Source organism: Otolemur garnettii, unplaced genomic scaffold (genome assembly GCF_000181295.1).
Source record: "Otolemur garnettii isolate 467f Iridium unplaced genomic scaffold, OtoGar3 scaffold00011, whole genome shotgun sequence".
Lineage (NCBI taxonomy): Eukaryota > Metazoa > Chordata > Mammalia > Primates > Galagidae > Otolemur > Otolemur garnettii.
The window spans coordinates 12,905,613-12,925,297 of record NW_003852406.1 but is presented as its reverse complement, the minus strand read 5'-3'; the positions used below and the strand labels follow the sequence as shown (position 1 = coordinate 12,925,297).

At 43.0% G+C, this 19,685-nt stretch overlaps 1 protein-coding gene across 1 annotated transcript in view; it reads left to right on the top strand.

The window, feature by feature from the left end:
• The first annotated feature begins 217 nt into the window (after window positions 1-217).
• The window catches only part of RORA (RAR related orphan receptor A), an 84,688-nt gene continuing 65,220 nt past the window's right edge, over window positions 218-19,685 (top strand). Inside the window, exon 1 of the mRNA XM_012801964.2 lies at window positions 218-3,406. Within this exon, the coding sequence (XP_012657418.2) occupies window positions 3,298-3,406 (109 nt within the window). The 5' untranslated portion in view covers window positions 218-3,297. The remainder of the gene's footprint in view (window positions 3,407-19,685) is intronic.

The following is a 19,685-nucleotide window of genomic DNA, read 5'->3' as shown; positions in this document are numbered from 1 at the left end:
TCCTTATGTTGACCATCTCCTTATATTGAGCAGTTTGTTCTAGTCCCTTGGGTGGTCAACTCACAGAGCTTCTATTGTATTTTAAAAATATTGGCCAAATTGGCTGGCTCACACCTGTCATCCTAGCATTTGGGGAGGCCAAGCTAGGTGGATCACTTAAGCCCAAGTGTTCAAGACCAGCCTGGGTAACATAGCAAGACCCTGTCTCAACAAAAACTAAGAAAAATGACCTGGATGTAGTGGTACATGCCTGTAAAACAAACTCCTGTCTTGCTAGTGAGACTCGGGTGGGTTTGGTCTAATCCTTTCCTCTTTGTAATGAGGTAAGTGAAGCTTAGAAAGGTAATTATATTAGGGTGACCATACATTTCCCTTTAGTCCATTGAAATCTGCTTTCAAAGTGAAAGAGTTGTCCAATATGAGCGATTTCTGCCATTACTGATATACATGCATTATTATTAAAATGCTCGAATTATTTTTCTGGTTACTTTGGCCTTGCTATCACGCTTCCTTCCAGCATGTAGGAAGAAGTAGGCAGACTTTCACTCCAAATCTCTTACCCCAAACAGCGGAGGGCCCTGGGGTTATTTTGGTGCTGGAGATACCTGTGATACTTTCTAAACACCGTACTCCTTCTCAGCACAAAGCCTTGTCCAGGGGCTCTGGCCTCCACCTGTGACATTGACACAATACAGCCCCAGTGTTCAGTGTATGCTGGCGCTGGGTCTTGCCAATATTGTGACCACTCGGTGAGAACAGGCTGGAGATTCTACTGTAGGAGTGAAGCCCAACTCCAGTGGAAACAGTGATGTATATTCTACGTTGCTTTTTACAGGGACAAAGTAAAGGTTTCAGTACCTCATAAACTCCCCAATGCTTCCTGTTTACCAGAGGGCCTTTCTCAGACATGAGCGCCTAGTGTGTGTATATCTGCCAGGGGCCAGGCTCTGGAGAAGTTCAGACAGTATCAAATACTGCCTTCAAACAGCTTAGGTTCTAGTTTGGTGGCTCTGTCTGGTGTGGAGGAGAGCAACCTGCCCCCTTCTGCACTGCAGCACCAACTCCCTCTTCTGGAAAATGCTGGTGCAGTATTTATATTATTGTGGCAGGCGGATGATGGGGACCGTGGGGACAGCCGTGATCAGACTGGTGTCTGCAAGTATACATTCTTGTGGAGAGAGGAAGGCAACACCTAAGTAAACACCTAAGTGAACTAGACGAACTCAGATAGTGACAATAGCTAGGGCCAATGTAAAAATGGTGCGGTGACTTAGAAATGCTTGTGGCCTCGTGGATCAAAGAGACTTTTCCAGCTGATGGAGAACATTCCACAATAGAACCCAAGAGAAATCTTGGAGATCATCTGTTCCTAGCCTTGTCTGCATTAGTCTCTCTAGAGAGCTTTTAAAAAATACATAAGCCCAGGCTCGGCTCTTAGAGATGCTGGTTTTATTGGCCCAAGGTAGAGCCAAGTATTTGTAAATTTTGAAAGCTATTCAGATAATTCTAGTTGAGAAGCCTCTGAAGTCCAACCCCCTTACTTTATGTGTGAGTCACCTGGCCCCCATTATAGCGAAACAGTGTTGAGTAGTGGAAACCCTTTTATATAGGGTGGGGGAGGAGGACGATGTGGGTTCTCATCTCAGATCTATGATGCAATAATTATCAAGTTACCTCAATTGCTCACTTTCCCCATTTGTAAAATTAGAGGCTTGGACATGATAGCCATCATCAGAATGTTTGCTGGCCCTACCCATCTATGGAAAAGTTTCTGTTAACATAGAAAAATGGTCTGGTTTCTTTTGGGGGGACTTAGAAGAGGCAACCCATACCACCTCCTTTCCTTAGTCCCAGTCTCTACCCTTAATTGACATAGGTGCTTCAGTCAGCTACTCAGTTCCTTTGGAAGCCAAAATTTAAGGCAGAAAGAAGTAATTACTTCATGTCAACTGTTTGAGTACATTTAAAAACAAGCAAGCCTTCATTAATATTCATCATAAATATGTCCAGACTTAGTTCTGGTAAATTACAGTCAGACCTTATTTATCAAATTCTAGCCCAAAGCTTTTTCCATTTTTGATGGTTGATTTAAAACACAGGGGGAGGAGATGGTTGTTTAAAAATGGAAACCCTGGAATAGCCTTGACCATTCCACACCACAGTGATTTCTTTCCTTACCAAATATTCCATGCCAGAAACCCAAAGCAATTGAGTCACTCCCAATGTGTTGTTCGCAGATTATTAGCAAGCAGAAGCAGAGTATCTCCGTTGTTGTCAGCTTATGAAAAACAAAGGCAGAACTAAACACTAGCATGAAAAATATCATTTTACTTCCTTTCTTGAGACCCAGTGTCGCTAAGATCTTGAGTTTCAATGAAACATTTATCCAGAAAGATAACTGTTCATTATAAACCAGCATGGCGTGATGCAAGCACCTGAACTTCATTTCCTTCTCGTGTGGAATTTCCCAGTGGGGAGTGAGAATATTCAGCAGTTTCAGAAGTGATAAAGGAGTTTGAAAAGAAAATCTGATGGGAGCTGGTAAATGAAATGAGAGCCCTCTCTTTTTCAGCAGAGGTCTTCAAAGATTTGTATGTTGCCTCTTACGCCTGAATATATTTAAGAAATCGCACAGACATCGCACTCACATCTACATAAGATTATGAAAAATCATCTCCCTCTAACTTAAGTCACCTTTGTTAATATAGCGAGCAACTTGTGAAAGTGATATTGTTTAACAACACAATAGGTTTGATACAAATCTATTTCAAAATGTTTCTACCACAAGCAAAATCTCGTAGCACAGAAGTGTTTTGTTTCCACTGTTGCAGAGAAACAAAGTTGTTTAAGATGAGTTAAGATGTCTCAGAGTTTTTGGCAGACTTTCTAAGCCCCCCTGCTGCTGTCGCCTTCAGAATCCTTTTTGAAGTGGCTTGGAAGTTTCTGTGTAATTTCAGTGGCTGGTTAGGGAAAATATTGGCTAAAGGACTCCCTTGGACTGTTCCAATGGATTGAACATTTTCAGAATGTTTTCGTTTGCTAGAAATATGTTTTGTACCCAGGCTTCTCTTCTGGAAGAAGGTTGGTTACCAGCCCTCTGATGATGCCTCGGGGGTGTTTACAGAAAATGTGGGTGCTGCAGTTATATTGGAGCACAGCCCTCCCCCCACAAAGATAGTGTGGTAATCAGCAGGAACGTGAAAACATGTATTTAAGGATTGATGCTTGTAAAAGAGGTGCTGTAAAGAGCCGTGGTTGTTCAGATGTGAGGAATGACTGACAGTTCTCCTTGTAGGCATGCTAGTAACAATAAAGTCTAGAAGTTCAACATCAAAGCGATCACAGCTTACTCCACCAGTGACTTGCACATCAAAGAGGGAGCACAAGACAAAGGAAGTGCACGGAGGTATGTTTCTGCCTCGTAGCCAGATCCTGGGGTGGGGGTGGGGCGCTCCCCGAGCTCCTTTCCTGAATGCATAGTGATTTCTGCAGATCAGCGTCTTCTGTTTCCTAAATGACCAGGAATATAAACGCAGGGCCAAGGAGCGTTGTAATTGCTCCCCCTCACTTTAAGTTTGGTTAGGGAAGATTCACCACAGGCGACATCGGTCTCTCTGGTTTCCTTGAGTAGCGAATTCTGTACCAGTGTGGGCAGCTCTCACTTGACCTAACTCAGTACAGGGAATTATTCACGAAATGAGCGTGTACAAATTGGATCCCTTTCCAGCTGGTTGTTTGGAATTACGCTGGAGAGCATCGAACCCGGACCTCAATTGGGGGACTGAACGCCTTTTATTATTTTTGTTGTCGTTCTTGCTCTCGGTTGCTTGTTTTTTGAATTTTTAAAAAAAGCTAATCTCGTGGGTGGATTTGTGCTGAATCAGGTGTGCATTACTTAACAGGTATGTGTGTGATAATGAAATTGAGACCTGTTAGACCGGCTCATCATTAATCACCAGATCTCTGCCTTAGTTCCCTCACTCAAATTGTGTGCACTCCAGATGCCGAAAGTAGAACAGAAGAAGGGCTTGGATTTAACTCCCCTCCCTTGATATTAAATTGAAAATAAAATTAGCCATGCGAGTATTATGGGTGGTTTGAAATAATGTGCTTCTTTCTTGCTTGTCTTTGAAATAGGAAATTCTTTTATAGTTCATCTTCAGTAATTTACTCATTTTTAAATGCTATTGAAAAATAGTAGTGCTCTGTGTAGTCATTAATACATACAAAGCAGCTTTCCCAAGCCTCTAGGGAGACCTAATAAACACAACTGTGTTACTAATTGATGCTATACTGAGCTGACAAAAGTAGTGCATCGGTAAACAGAAGTTAGAAACCGAGAAGTTAGAGAACTATAGGGGATTGTGTAGACATCAAGGGTTGGAAATTATAATAAGGCCTCTTTAGGGGAGCATTAATTTGCATGTGGCTGAATTAGGACAAGCAATTATTTCTGAGGACATTAGTAAGAGCTGATCCAAGGTTTGTCACCCCCCACCCACCCAAAGTAAAAAGTTTGGGAGGGCTGGAGTTAGGAAGGATGGAGGGGGAACTGGGCAGGTCATATTTCCTATAGTCATGACAGTGTGATATTTCGTCAATAGCGTGTTAAAAGTGTGAGAGTTGCTTTCTTTGTTAGGGAGAAAAGTGCTGATGAAATCAAGAGCATTGAGATTCTCTGTTCCGTCCACAATTTATGTTGAATTTTACTGCAATGAAATTTTTTTTTTAAGCAAGGAGGGCAGGAGAGTGGAGACAGAAATAAACCTTTAAATCTTCTTTACATGAACTCTGCAAGGACATAAGCCCTGAGCAGATTAGAAGTTATTTGGATTTATAGTTACTGTCCTCCACAGGAGCCGAATTCAGTGAGCCATCCAGGGGTACCAGGGATACCAAGGCCCTCTCGGGGGCTCCAAGAGATAAAACCCAGTTGCATAATAAGACAAGTCATTATTTGACCATGTGCATTGATGATACAAATCATTGGTTGGTAAAACTGCTGGCACCTGATGAAGGATCAGGAGGGTGACACCAGCTTGTACTAGCAGCCATGGCATTCTTCACTGCCGCGCACTTGCTGTTAAGAAAGCATTGCCAGTTTCATTTAAGAATGTCCTCGATGAACCAGGAAAAAGTTCTGAGTTCGTTGGATTTTCATCTTTGGGTACATGCCTGTTTAATACTCTTTATGACAAAATGGGAAGTATACAGAAAGCTCTTCTGTTTTCGGTTCCATAGCCAAGTAGCCAGTTTGCCTCCAGGGAAGAACGTGATGCCATTGTTTGAGTTAAGAGTTAAACTAGTTGCTTTTTGAATGGAATGCCTTAACAGAATGTCTGACTGTGGTTATTCAAAGCTGGGTATGTTTCATAGCTTTTTCTCAAAAATGAACTAAATGAGCCAGTCATTTCAAGAAAAACATTGGGCAGTCTTTATTGCCAATAAATTGAGTGTTTCAGACACAAAATAGAATTCTGAACAGCTTGTAATCAACCCCGTAAATCTGACAGCTTCCCAGTACTTAAAAACTTTTCTGATCATATGGGTACTGATCTTAATTGATGTGATTTCTTGATATCATTCTAATATGAAATGTTTCAACAACTCTAAGCTACCAAACTCCGTGAGCCAATAGTTTCCAAGTGACCGATGCATGATATTATAAAAGCATACTTGGATAAAAGATCCATTCCAAGTGCAAAATATGCCAATGTATTTGAATTTAATAGAGTACCAAAAAAAAAATCACTGATATGGTTCCAGCCTCTGTATTCTACCTAACCTTGGAGAAATTCCCACTAGTTGGAGTTTCTAACATTCTTTTGGAAGAATGTCCAAAATCATCCCAAAAGGCTATTAAAATACTCCTTCCTTTTCTGGCTACCTATCTGTGTGTGGCAGGATTGTCTTCATGTACATCAACTAAAAAAAAAAAAAAAAAAACAGTATGCCAGAGGTGGCAGGTTCAAACCCAGCCCCCAGCCAAAAACTGCAAAAAATAATAATAATAACACAACTGATTGAATGCAAGAATCAGACATGAAAGTCCACTTGTCTTCTATTAAGACAGACACAAAAGATTTGGAAAAATGTAAAATAATGGCATTCTTCAGACCCACTTCTTGTTTTGGAAAATATACTTACTTTTTATATGTTAATGTGTCACGGCTTTCTTGCCGTATTTTAAAATGAATTAAAAGTACATGTGTTTAAATGTTCCCAGCTTTAACTTCTAACAGTCATTACTGATATATAATCCACATAAACAAAAGCTCCACTGGATAATAAGAGCATAATGGGACACAGAGACGAAAAAGTTTGAGAATTCTGCTCTGCCGTAGACTCCAGGAGACAGAAGATTTTGTAACAAGGAAAGGTGACAGCAGAAGGGGCCTTCAACTCAGGCACGTTTCCCAGATGAGCCACGCGTTTTATATTAAACAAAGGGTTTTCAAACACGAAGTGGAGAAGACTGTTCTCATCCTCGTTTTCTTTAGAATGTCCTCGTCTTTCATGGTAGTGGAAGCTCAGAATCATTGCTGATGTTCCATTGGCAGAGATTTTGTTGTTCTCTTTATTAACAGAGAAGCCGTCTGGGCAGAACATTGTCATTTACAGAGGCTCCACAATTTCTCTTTCATCATCTGCAACCTACATGAGCAACAATAGTACTGATAAATTACTGCCGTTTTTCTTTTTGGTTTGAACTTGCATGGAGGGAAAAAACATCTCACACCACGAGTACCATTTCCAGAGCTAACTCACCTCCTGGGAGATGTGAGACTGTTGCCACGAAGGGCAACCCTATGAGTGATGGATACCTTAACACAAGAGGCATCATTCACCCTCCCTCGGACCTTCTCAAGAGGGAAGACTTGGCGCCTGGAGGGTGACAAGGAGGCCAAGCCCTCCACTAACTCACACGCACTTGGCAGAACCTGTTCCATTATATTAATGAAATGTTTGAAAGCCCAACCTTCCTGCGATTTCTGGTGAAAAATAATAGGCACTTGGAAAACCATGCCTGGATACTCGTCCTTAATTTTATAATCACTCTGTTGGCATCTAACCTATAGATGTTTACATTGCCCTCTGTGGCTGGGCCATCTGCCTCTTTGTTGTTATTAAGTAGGAGACACACAGGTCTGCCTCGCGTTGGGTTTCCTATCCAAAGGCTGTCAGCTGAGTGGGAGAAAATGTGTTCTGGCACATTCTGCATCTCCAGGGTCTTGCTCCTGACTCATAACTCAGAGAGGAGTTGGTGCCCCGAGAGCCAGATGAGCCTGGAAGTATGGGGATGCCTTGCTCTCAGCATGGTTTTATTAGGCAATTAAAGGTGGGGGCTGAACCACACTTACTGTATAAACAGAGGCTGTGCCATGGCCCACAGTTAGCCTGCCCTTGAGAAAAAAACCTCCCTTCTTCTGTGGATCTTCCCAAAATCAGGAGGGCTGAAGGAAATTAGATTGTCCAATTTCTTTTTTTCTTTTTTTTTTTTTTTTGAGACAGAGCCTTAAGCTGTACCCCTGGGTAGAGTGCTGTGGCATCACAGCTCACAGCAACCTCCAACTCCTAGGCTCAAGCGAGTCTCCTGCCTTGGCCTCCCAAGTAGCTGGGACCACAGGCGCCCACCACAACACCTGGCTATTTTTTGGTTGTAGTTGTCATCGTTGTTTGGCGGGTCTGGGCTGGATTCGAACCTGCCACTTCAGGTGTATGTGGCTGGTGCCTTAGCCACTTGAGCCACAGGTGCTGAGCCAGATTGTCCAATTTCAAAGTAACTGGAAGGGACGATGAGCAGAAAGGCAGTGGGTGAATGGGACAAAGATGGCCATCGTCTGTTTTTGGAAAGGATATTAGGAGGGTACAACTGAGAAAGTCCTGGCTGTTTAAAGGGTGAAAGAAATAAGCACATGCCCAGCAGAGTTGAGAAGAGAACAAAACTTTGAACTTTCCAAGTCGGAAAATAAAATTCCAAGATAATTATACTCTTTGAAGTAAAATGGCTCCTTTTTAGGCCTTGTATTTTATTAAATTTTTAGCATTTTCTGGCTAACTGAACTTAAAATAATACATGTTATACACTAAGTTTTTGCATTATTCAGTGGTTTTGACCCAGGCTATAAAAGCCTATTCAAAAACCCAAAAGCATTTTTTTTCCTTAATCTGGGAGTATTCACCCTGAAAATTGATCAAGCATACGGTGATGGTTTGTGCTCTCCTCTGTGTGTGTGTTGTACTTCAGTCAAAAGTTTACTAACAGGTGGGAGCCGTCTAGTAAATATTTGTGTAAAGAATACACTCTCGGTACTGAAAACACTCTCTAGACTCAATTTTGGAATTTTTCACTCTGTCATGTAACAAACATTTTGTTGATTCTCAATCCATTTCACAAAGGCACATTGAAACTACTAATAGTGGAGAAACTAAGGCATTTATATACTTTAAGGATGTGTGCAAAGCCATAGCTCTATGAAGTCAAGCAATTAAGTTCACGAACCCGTCCTAGAAAACGTGACCCCATGTGTCACTGTGGTCACCAGACGGCTCAGGAGAGGACTTTGAAGGTAACCATGGTGATATTCAGCAACGAGGTATGTGGTACTTTTTCTAGGAGGAGAACTCACAGACTCAGCTGTCCAACTTCATATGTCATGAAGACCCAATAGCAGCCTTTAAAAATTTGTTTTTAAATCATTGGCATTTGAATGTTGTGCAAGGTCTAAAATGATTTGCAAATTTAGTTGTCCGACCTCATATATCATGAAGACCCAGTATCAACTTTAAGAGGATTTTTTTTTTAAGCATTGGCTTTTGAATAACCTGCAAGGTAGGTGGGAAGGAAAAAATGAATTAGAAGATGTAATGGTGGTGCTATAGGAACCGGAAGGTCTTCCAAGACTTAATTCTTCCTGTGCACTTTCTGGCTCTTTGCTAAAGGTGCTGGCCCTAGGGAAGGCTGGCCTTAGACAAACTGGAGTGTGTTTTCAGAGTCCATCCTCCCCTCTCTCAGGACTCTCCCTGGTCTTCTGGCTTAGCTGAGGGCAGTGCTGCCTCATCACCACACTCAGATGGAGTAGTACGTATCTCTAGGTGGTCTCTTCTTTGCCTCTGATGGTCTCATATCCCATTCTCTTCTGAGTCTTCCAGGTGACATGAGATAAATGAATAAGAAAAACCATCAGACATTTGACATAGATATGAGGCCGTGCATGTATTTGGAAAAAATACAGTAGAACCTCCGTAAATTGACCACCTAAGGGACTGTAACAAACTGGTCAACATACAGAGGTGGTCAACATAAGGAACTAGGCCCACTGTGCTGATATTGTACACGTCTCTAGGTATATGCATGTCCAGTCTATGAAAATTACATCACCTAAAGGAAGTAATCCATACAGGGAGATGGTCAACTATGCAGGTTCTACTATATAAAGTTTAAGTCCCAGAAATGCTATGTACTAGCTGAAGGATCATGGGCAACGTATACCAGCTAAAATTAGGTGAAGTCATTGTCTTAGCTCAAACTTGTATATGACAAGGTTGTATGACTGTATAAGCTCTAAACACGAGTTCTATAGTCCATAAAATAATGATGACATCCAACAGGGATTTTGGAAGGGAGGAAGTAACACATGGAAGGCACTTCATAGAATGTTGCACATGTAGTAAGTGCTTAGCTTACAGTAGACACTGCTAAGTGGTGTTACTAATATCATCATCCTCTTCGGGTACCATGGTGAATGCTATACCTCACATATACAGGTTTGGAGCTAGGGTAATGACTTTATTCAATCTTAGCTTGTACACATTGCATTTTAACAGGGGCCTTTGCCAGTGTCCCAACATGAGAGTTATGTGATCTGGTCAGGTAGGGGGTGATAGAGGGAGAACTTGGATGCTATTGCTCATCATCTAATATCAGAGGCTTCTAATTCTGTGTGATTATCCAAGCCCCACTATGGTAACCAGTAATACGTGTCTCAAACCTGTCATTTTTAAAGGGCCTCCTCTGTGCCAGTCACCGTGAAATGGATTATCATGTGTAATATAACACTTACATTAGACTTTCATGCCCCTTTTCACAGAGGAGGAAGCTGAGACTCGGGGACAGAGCAGTCTTGTCCAGGACCACAGAGCTAGCAGGTAGCTGCTATCGGAGGCCTGGCCTGGCCGACTCCTAGGGCTGTGCTAACCTCTCTGCTGTTCTGACCCAACAGCCCCACCCCGCACCACCGGAGTCTCACAAAAACACATTGTTCCAGATTCCCAGATTAGGTCTTCAAGCACACTGAGGTTGGGTGCTCTTTGTGAACACATCCGTGGAGTAAAAGTAGACAAAATACGCACAGAAAAAATGCATCACACATCTGATGTGTGCTAGGCACTAGAGTGACAGAACCACAGGGATGAAGAGATGTAGACCCTGCCTTTAGGGGGCTCCCAGGCCAGTGAAGGCCTGTGGTGCAAATAAAATCATGATACTGCCTCCATGCCAGCTGAGAGTGAAGGCAGCCTGTGATGGGAGCACAGAGAGAGGAAGAGACCAGACCAGCTGGAAGGGTTCGGATCAGCTTTTAGGAAAAGGTGAAGGCATCGCTGAACTTTGCAGCAAGGAAGGTTATTACAAGCCAAGAGCAGAGCTTGTGAATATCCTCTAGAGCTAGACAGCAAGGCAAGTTCACTGGCAAGGTGGCAAGAAGTTCACTGTGGCCTGCAGGGACTGCGGACGATGAGGAAGTAGAGGAGGCTGGGGGGTAGAGGGGGGTGTTAGTTAGGTCATGAAAGGCCCTCCCTGTCATTCTAAGAGAGTTGTGTTTTGTTTTGTAGATTTTTCTTTTTTTGGCCGGGGCTGGGTTTGAACCTGCCACCTTCGGCATATGGGGCCAGCACCTTACTCTTTTGAGCCACAGGCGCCGCCCGACAGCTGTTTTTTTAATACTGGAGGTCTTGGTAGGCCAGTGAAGGAGGTGGCCAAATATATTTTTAAGGCACGTGAGGAGTTGAGGAAGAATCAGAGGTTCTCAGGATGTTTCTTTCCCTTAATTATTTCAGGGGCAACAAAAGACCCCTCTGTAGTTTGATTTTTTGCAGCAAAAGACCCTTCTATAGTTTGATTTTTGTTTCCATGCAAACGTTTTGCTCTTGTCCACTATGGAGAGAGATATGAAAGGCATCTGCCCCAAGACTCCTTCAATGGATTGTTGCACTTTGCTTATGATAAATTGATTCCGAGACTTCATTATGATGTCGCTAAGATGAATGGGGCTGTAGTGTTGTGGCTCGCGCTGCCAGGAGGAGGGAAAACAAGTTTCTGTGGTGCCGCAGTTCAATCACGCTGCTTACAGAAGTCGGGCCATGAAAGGATGGGGGAATGTGTCTTTGATACAGAAACCCCGTAGCCCTGTTGGTGCTACAAGTGAATGCTTAAATTAAAGGTTGGAGCCAGCTTTCAAGTAGTGACTGTCGGGCAAAAGGCTCAGCCCACACTCATGTACTTACTCAGGCTTGTTAAAATAAAAATACACTCTCGGCCGAGCTCGTGTCACAGCCAGTGTAATTATTACATTAAAGATGGTTGTTTGAATTGGAGTTGCTGCAGCACACGCTTATTTAAAGATGTGCTTGGTAATTTAATACACGGGAGTCAGGACCGATGCCCAAACCGGGAAGGAGTTTCGCTGCCAGCTGCCTCTCAGGTTGTTTTTATAGTCAGGGTAAACATTTGGGACTTGGCAAATTGATCCAGAATGGAGGTGATTTGACGTCCTTGCCATAGGCTCGAGGGCTTCACCTGCTCGGCTGTCCTCTATGAACCAAAGATGACAATGTCGTCAACCTCATTGGATTATTTTGAGGATTAAATTAGTAATACATTTTAGGTGTTTGCCCATCAGGTAATTCGTAAATGTCACTTTGCTAGCCATATTATTTATAGATTTTTTTTTTAATAGTGGAAGTGACTAAAAACCACTCTTTTTCTTGCTGCTGGTGGGTGGTAGAAGCAGAGCCATCCAGCTATCTGTGACAGCCATGGGTCCATTAAATCCCTGGGGCCAGGCTGCCTTATTCCTTGTGGCTCTGTGCATCCAGAGTTTAGGACACATAGAGTTTAGGAATCTTGTGAAAGGCCCTGCAAACATGAGGTGTCATGCTCTTTTTCTATCTGTTATCTTTTGGGGTTCTTTCCCCTGACTTGCAAACTTCTAAGTGAGCATCTCCTTTTTGCTTGAATTGGATTCTGACGTCAGGCCTCCCTCTCATCATCTGGGGGTGCCAGGATTTACAAACTCCTCATACGTGCTGTGTACCATGTTCTGATATGTTTAAGTGAAGATGCTGCTCTGTGTTTTCTTCAGTAAAGTATCGTAAGAACGGAAAAGCAAGGATCCAATGTCTTCAATACTAATGTGAAGGCTCGGCGCCTGTGGCTTAAGCGGCTAGGGCGCCAGCCACATACACCAAAGGTGGCGGGTTCGAATCCAGCCCGGGCCCACCAAACAACAATAATGGCTGCAACCAAAAAATAGCCGGGCGTTGTGGCGGGCGCCTGTGGTCCCAGCTACTTGGGAGGCTGAGGCAGGAGACTCGCTTGAGCCCAGGAGTTGGAGGTTGCTGTGAGCAGTGAAGCCATGGCACTCTACCCAGGGGTACAGCTTGAGGCTCTGTCTCAAAAAAAAAAAAAAATACTAATGTGAAGCCAGTAGATGAACTAATATGCACCCAAATAAGAGAAAAACCTCAGTTTAATTCTATCTGGAGGGAAGGGGCAGGAGAGGGGAGAGAGAGCAGGTGAGAAGGGGGTTGGTTCTCTTAATGGGCACAACGTAAGGGTAGATACCACACCTCCTGAGTGAGGGGCACAACTATAATAGGGACCTTATCTAACAAATGCAGACATTATCACCTACTGGTCTGTAACTTCATATTAATCTGAAATTTAAAAAAAAAAAGATAGCATTCTGTTTCTATAAATCACCCTCATGCCCTACACTTTTGCATGGATTATTACTCTTTTAACAAAGGAACAAAAAGATAGTGGGGTCAATTTATGTGCTGGCATAATGTTCTGAAGAATGAATTTTGATGATCTCCACTTGGGAATAGAATTTTCATCATAGAAGACACCAGAGCTAAAAACAGTAGTCCTGGGTAGTGCCTATGGCTCAAGGAGTAGGGCGCTGGCCCCATATACCAGAGGTGGTGGGTTCAAACCCGGCCCTGGCCAAAAACTGCAAAAACAAAAAAAAAAAGAAAAGAAAAAAACAGTAGTCCTCACCTAGCTGGGCATCTTATAGAATATTAGACATAAAAGGGACCCTAAAAGGCATCCAGTCCTGTTAACTGGACAGTCAGGTGGTTGGGAGATTGAAAGCCACACCCAGGGTAAGTGAGTGGTGGGAGGTGGAATCAGGGACTTCTCATTCCTCTGCTACTGGTCATCCCATAGCTCACACACCATCTAAGAGTGCTACAGAGAGTTCAGGTGTGACGTTATTATGCCAACACCTGCCACAAATGATGTCTTAGACCTGTTTAATTCTTTAGTAAGTAGGCCCTACATTTCTATCAAAAGGTCTCACTGGCCTGCACAATTATTTGTGTTTTCATAGAAAAGGGGGAAAAATGATTCTCCTTAAGAATAATAGCACAAAAGAAGACCCATCTACACCAGCGCTTTAGACTTTAAAGGCACACAGACACACGCAGGAAACCACTTCAAATATACCATTACGATGAATTCAAACTGTGCCAGGGAAGCCAGCAAAAGAGTGTCCCTTCATGCTGAGTATTGGGAAAATGTACCCTCGTTGTTTCCTGTGGTCTTCCTGTGGGAAACCCATCGTAATTCCTCCCCTCCTTGAGGGCAAAAAAAATGGCAAGAACAGTCAATAACAACCTTCAGATAATACAGATGGGTAAACATTTCCAGAATCAATTATACAAAATACTGTCGACTAGCAGCCAAAATGAGGAGAGAGGGGGAAAAAAGAACTTTTATTTGCTGCTCAACAGTGGGTGTGCAAGGCAGGAGAGGGACAGGGTGAAACAGGTGATCACCATGGTGACGTCCGCCGCGCATGTACAGGACCATGAGAGAGGCCGCGCTATCTAGTCCAAGCCACTCCGGTTACTCCGGAGAAAACAGAAAAGCTCGGAGAGGTTAAGTGGCTGGCCCAGCACCACACGCTTAGCAGCAAAGCCAATTTCGGAACCCTGGTCTCTTGACTCCGAGTCCGGTGCTCAGCTACTGTACCGTGACCTTCTAATTGAATCTGTGACAGTACCTGTGTCCCCGGACGCGCTAAGCCTTATGGAAATTTCTTTAAATGAATAACTGTTTTTAAAATCATTATTAAAACTGTCTATAGTTCTGAGCATCTCCGAAGGACACAAACTTGTTAATAGGGTACTAGATAAAAATTTCAATTTATCTTCCTATCCCCGGAGGAAGGAATTTTCCGTGTATATTTAGTTACTCAACCAATATTTACGAAGCGCCCTTGCCCTGATGTCTGTGTTACCAGCACGTTTCTGATCAGTCTCCTTCTCTCTCCTGTCAGAGTCTATGAAGCAGGAGACGGCTGCACCTGTCCTCTCCTCCTCCCTTCTGTCTGCGACGCTCCTGCTCACCTCATCTTACTTTTCTCCAGTTTGTTGTTTTGTTTTTTTTTTTTTTTTTTTGGTATCCTTTTCATCTGGTCTTTAAATGTCAGCCTCTGTTCTCAGCCTTTTTCTGGCCAAAGTGGGTTTCTCTTGTTTATCTCCCTCTCCTTTGGCTGACGTATTTGCATCACTTTAGCCTCAGTTAATATCTGCTAAATCAAACCATATTGGCTTGAATGGCTCCCATTGATGTGTGGAATAAAGGGATGCTTCAGCTGCCCACCCCGCTCTCTGTACGTTCTTTGTGGCCAGTCGGTTTAACTTACTCAAAACCTTCCTTGTCTGCATCCCTCCTGTCCCTCTGTTTTGTTCATTCTCCCCCGTGCCAGCCGGTTCATCCTTTTCGAGCTGTCATTACTGTAAACACGATCTCGGGGGGGAGGGGGGGTTGACTGCTATTCCGTTTACTCATTATTTAGTGAATGAGGAGACCAACGGGCCTTGTTCTTTGCTGTTGTCCTGTTCTCACTTTTAACCGCCCTTCCTCCCTACCCCCATGTTCTCAGGAGGCCCCAAATCTCTGTTGCCATTAGCCAGACCGTACCAGGCACCTACCACGTATTTATAGAGCGCCATTCGGAAGACTTGGAGTTGGTAAAAATGGAGGCTTTGGTTTCTTTTGAGGAGAGGTGCAAAATGAACAAGCCACTTCTGTTGATTAATTTAATCCAACCCATTTTCTATAGTAATACCACTTACCACTGAGAAATGATTAGATTGTGAGTGACAGAGGTGTGAAAAGACACTAACCACAAAAAGGCCTGTCTGATTGACACTCCAGGAAGTGCCACAATCTTGAGTTTGTTTTGTCTTAGTGCAAAACCATCCAAACCGAAATCCGTATGAAAAATATCAAAATTATTCAGTCAACTTTTATCCACTTCCTCACCGTGTCGTTCAGCAGCTGCCCATGCCTTTTTTGCAAAGGAACTCATCATTTTTACTTACAGTGGGAAAACATACAAAACCATCTCGATGGTTTGATTCTGTAGCAATAATGCTTAGATGAAAGATAAATGTATATTACCAAGAAAGGGAAAGCAGCTCTCAGAGGAGGGCGCTTCCTGTCAAGGGCCTTAGAGTTGAAGGAGGAGGAGGAGGCACTGGAACTCAGCCTGACACCTTCGGAGATCTGTGGCTGGCCTGCCTCCCAGGTATTAGCGGCTACAGTCCTGCTCGCCCCCTCCGGTGAGACCCAGGCTAGACCTCACTACCGCCTCATTGGAGAAAAGAGGCTTCTTCTCTCCTCAGGGCCATTCTGACACCACTCTAGGCCCCAGTATGGGGATGGGGAGATTTGGATCTCCAGCATGGACCATTCAAGTTCCTTTGCTGCTTTTCTTCAACTACATCAGCACTAGGAAGCAAAGAAAGAGAAACTTCACTGTCATGCTGCTCTGTGGGGGTGGCGAAGGTTCTTATGGTTAGGAGAGGCCTTTGGGGCATATTGTGGCATCACAAGCTGAGGCTGCCTGATTGTTCCACCTCTCTGTGTTTGGAACCCTTGTCTCTGGCAGAACAGAAAAGTGGGCAGGGGCAGAAGTGACCACAGGACATGGAAGCACCAGCCCGCCCCTTTCCCAGCAGAGCTCCACTCTCCTCCCCATAGCTCACTTCTTTGGAAACTCCCCGTGGACCTCAACTGGGGGCAGTGTTGACCCTCAGGGAACAGTTGTCAGTGTCTGGAGACATTTTGGGGGGAGTGCTACCAACATCTAGTGCTAAGAGGCCAGGCCCATGGCCAAACAATCTACTGTCCCCAGGACAGCCCAGCACAACAAGGAATCTGGCCCCAAATATCAACAATCTTGAGGTTGAAAAGTCCTGCCATAGGGCACGCAGTTTACCTTATGTTCATGATGGGCCCCCGACATGTGACAGCTGCATCTTCAACCCAAATACACTTTATTTAATTTACACACGTTCACCTTTTAAGTAAAGTAATAAGTGAGAATCTTATCGGCATGAGGGACAACAAAGGGAAATGAATATATTAGGAAAAGAAGCCAAAGATAATCAGTATAAACTCACTCATTTGAGTCAATTCTGTGTGCTATGGCAAAAAATATTCTTGCTAATAAAAGAGGGTATCTCTCTCAAGAGAAGGTGCAAACCCAAATGTTTAGTATGTGTAAGCAGGTGATGTGAGTGCGGCAGACAGAGACGGCACCGAGACCGCTGGACAGAGGGAGGAACCTTCCTCAGCTCTGACCGACCAGGGCTGCCCCTGGTAATAACTGGTCTACCATCACCGGGTCTGGGTTTTCTTTCTTTTTTTTTTTTTTGATTGAAAAGACTATGGAAATCTGAACTTCAACATGATATTACCTGGTTATTAATTGTTAGAAAAAAATGTTTAAACGTAGGCTGGTTGTAGATGCTGATGGGTGGTCGTGGCTAGTCCGTCTTCATTGGATAGCGTCTTTGTCATTCTTGAAATTGTCGTTGAATGTTGGGCAGATCAGATAAAATCCCGGCTCCAACACACGGACCTGACCATGTGTCTCCCTGTTTCAAAAATTTTCAGTGACCTGTAAGTTCAAACTCCTTAGTGGAGTTTTCAAGGCCTTTTTGGGTCGGTTTAGACCAGCCTTCCTACCCACTTCGTTATATCAAGCCATTTACTCTCATCTACCCTTTTGTCCTGGGATAGATGTGGTGAGCTTGGGTTGGACTATACCATGGATGCTCATGTCGGGACCTCGGCTACGCTCTTCCTCACTCCCTTCTCCACTTTCACTGCCCAGGGGACTGTATCATATTCATTCATTATATGGCCCAGATCAAGTGACAAATGATCTTTCCGAATTCCCTCCCAAAAACCTGGTTTGGTGTATTATGTTAGGATCTTTACAAGTTGCTATCATGTATTCATCTAGGCATGTCCCCCACCTTGAGTTAATAGTTCAGACTCGGAGGAGAGGAACCCAACTTTATCACTCTCTTCGTCATATAACCCTAGTTTCCAATAATCTAATGAAGGCTAGCCTTAATTTAAATCATCTTCTCCTGAACCATCGCCAGCATGCGCTGTGATTCACAAGGCAGTTTCTGCATGTAAGGGCAAATTTCCCCCCCTCCCCTTCTTACAACCACGTTTTCACACATTAAAATGATGTCCTTAATGGCAATAAAGGCATTAAGATTGTTGAATCATTGAAGATCTTTTGTTAAGAGAGAAAAAGTAAAACTTGAACGATGAGTAATCCTTATTAAACACTTAGAATAGCATTAAAATAAGTTAGAATAGCATTAAAATAAGTATTTTTACACAGTTAAATATTTGTGTCTATGCTTAGATGTATAAATTACTATTCTTTGAGCTTGAAGTGGATTTTGAACTGTGCTCTCCGTAATTATAATAATCTTGCTTTTAATTTATATAGAGCTGGGCTATATAGACATTAACCAATTAATTATTGATCACATCACCTAATAGGGAGACTTTCCTTGATACCCTATTTTTAGGGTGCACGTAACAGCATTAATTATAGATCTGTGTTGTTAACTTTGCGTTATATTACCCAAAGGCCTACTTAACAATTTACCAACATCAAGGGTGTAGGGGGGGCAAGAAACTTGTATCGGAATTAGCATCTGTTTTCAAGCCAGGAGGTGAGTGACATTTATAAACCCATCAAATACTTGGCCTGAGTCCAAAAACAATTCATTTTCCTTAAGTATTTGAGAGGTTGTTTAGGGGGGTGTGTTGACTTAATCAATTCAAGTCACATAATAATTAGCTAATTTTTTTTAAAAAAAAAGAGAGATGATATCTCTGTATGTTTGAGCCAAATTGAGTTTTATTATAATCCTGGTTCTATGTAGGTGATATGGCTAATAATTAAGTTATCCCCATTAGGCTATGCTTTTAGAAGCTGCTGTTGCCTCCTGCCCCTTCCATTAAAAATCTACCTTTATCACTAATTTTAGCATGAAACAGGTCCGTTTGGAGAATATCCATTATGAATGAGACCGAGTCGGCTATTGAGTAACATTGGTTTAGGAGCTTAAGCTCAATGAATATAAATTGTCATATAGATGGGAAGATACTGGGCAAATGTAATTTATCTCATTATTCGGCAACAAGGAATTCCAAATGTCTCTGCTAATGAATACATAAAAGTAGATGACACAGAATGTGCACCCCGCGAGGTGCTTTTCCAGAATTATTTCTGCCACCTCTAGCACTGTCTGCAACCAACACTGTGGAAACAGACGCAGTGCTTGCAAGAATAAGCACTTTCAAAAATAAAATGTTTTTAAAGGGGAAGAAAAGTCAGTATCTTATCTGTGAAATTTACCTTCATGGGAGAAGTCTCGGGCCTTCACCAGCTTTATCTACGTCTCACTGTATTGTCCTCTGTTAACCTTTATTGTCCCTGAAAATCAGCCCACGTGGAAAGAAGACCGTGTTCTTCAAAACTCTGATGGATGAAGGCAGGGACTGAGGTTTCTGGAACACTCTGTCTTTTTGCTGAGGTACTGGTGGACACAATAGATAATGTTTACCCAGCTCACAGGGAGCTTACCACTTGCCTTTCGTCATTTTTAAGCTGTTGGTTGTAGCATTAAATTTAAAGCGGCAAAGAGGGAAGCCAAAAATGTGTTGTGATGCTATTACTGTACTGGCTGCGGGGTTTTAACTCAGGTGTTACAGGGGGATGAGTTACATATCCATACTTTTATGAATGGATACAATTTTCTTAGAATGATGACTATGTTGCACTGAGAAAATACTTTTAATCTAAGATTCTCTCAGATTCCCCCTCCCCCCAATATATCTGTATGATAAACTTGTGGAAAATTCAACAAGTCAAGGCTGACTTGCTCTACTTGTTCTAGAGAGCTGCAGTCTTTCCTGGTTAGAAAATTGTCCTAATGAGACCAAATGATCAGATTTAGGCCAGTGGGCCTCGGACACAGGGGAATAGTATTTTGTGGCCCTCCGTTCTACCCCTCACTTGAGCCAGCTTTCCCATAAAAAAATGACTAGATGAGAAGCTGTGGATCAC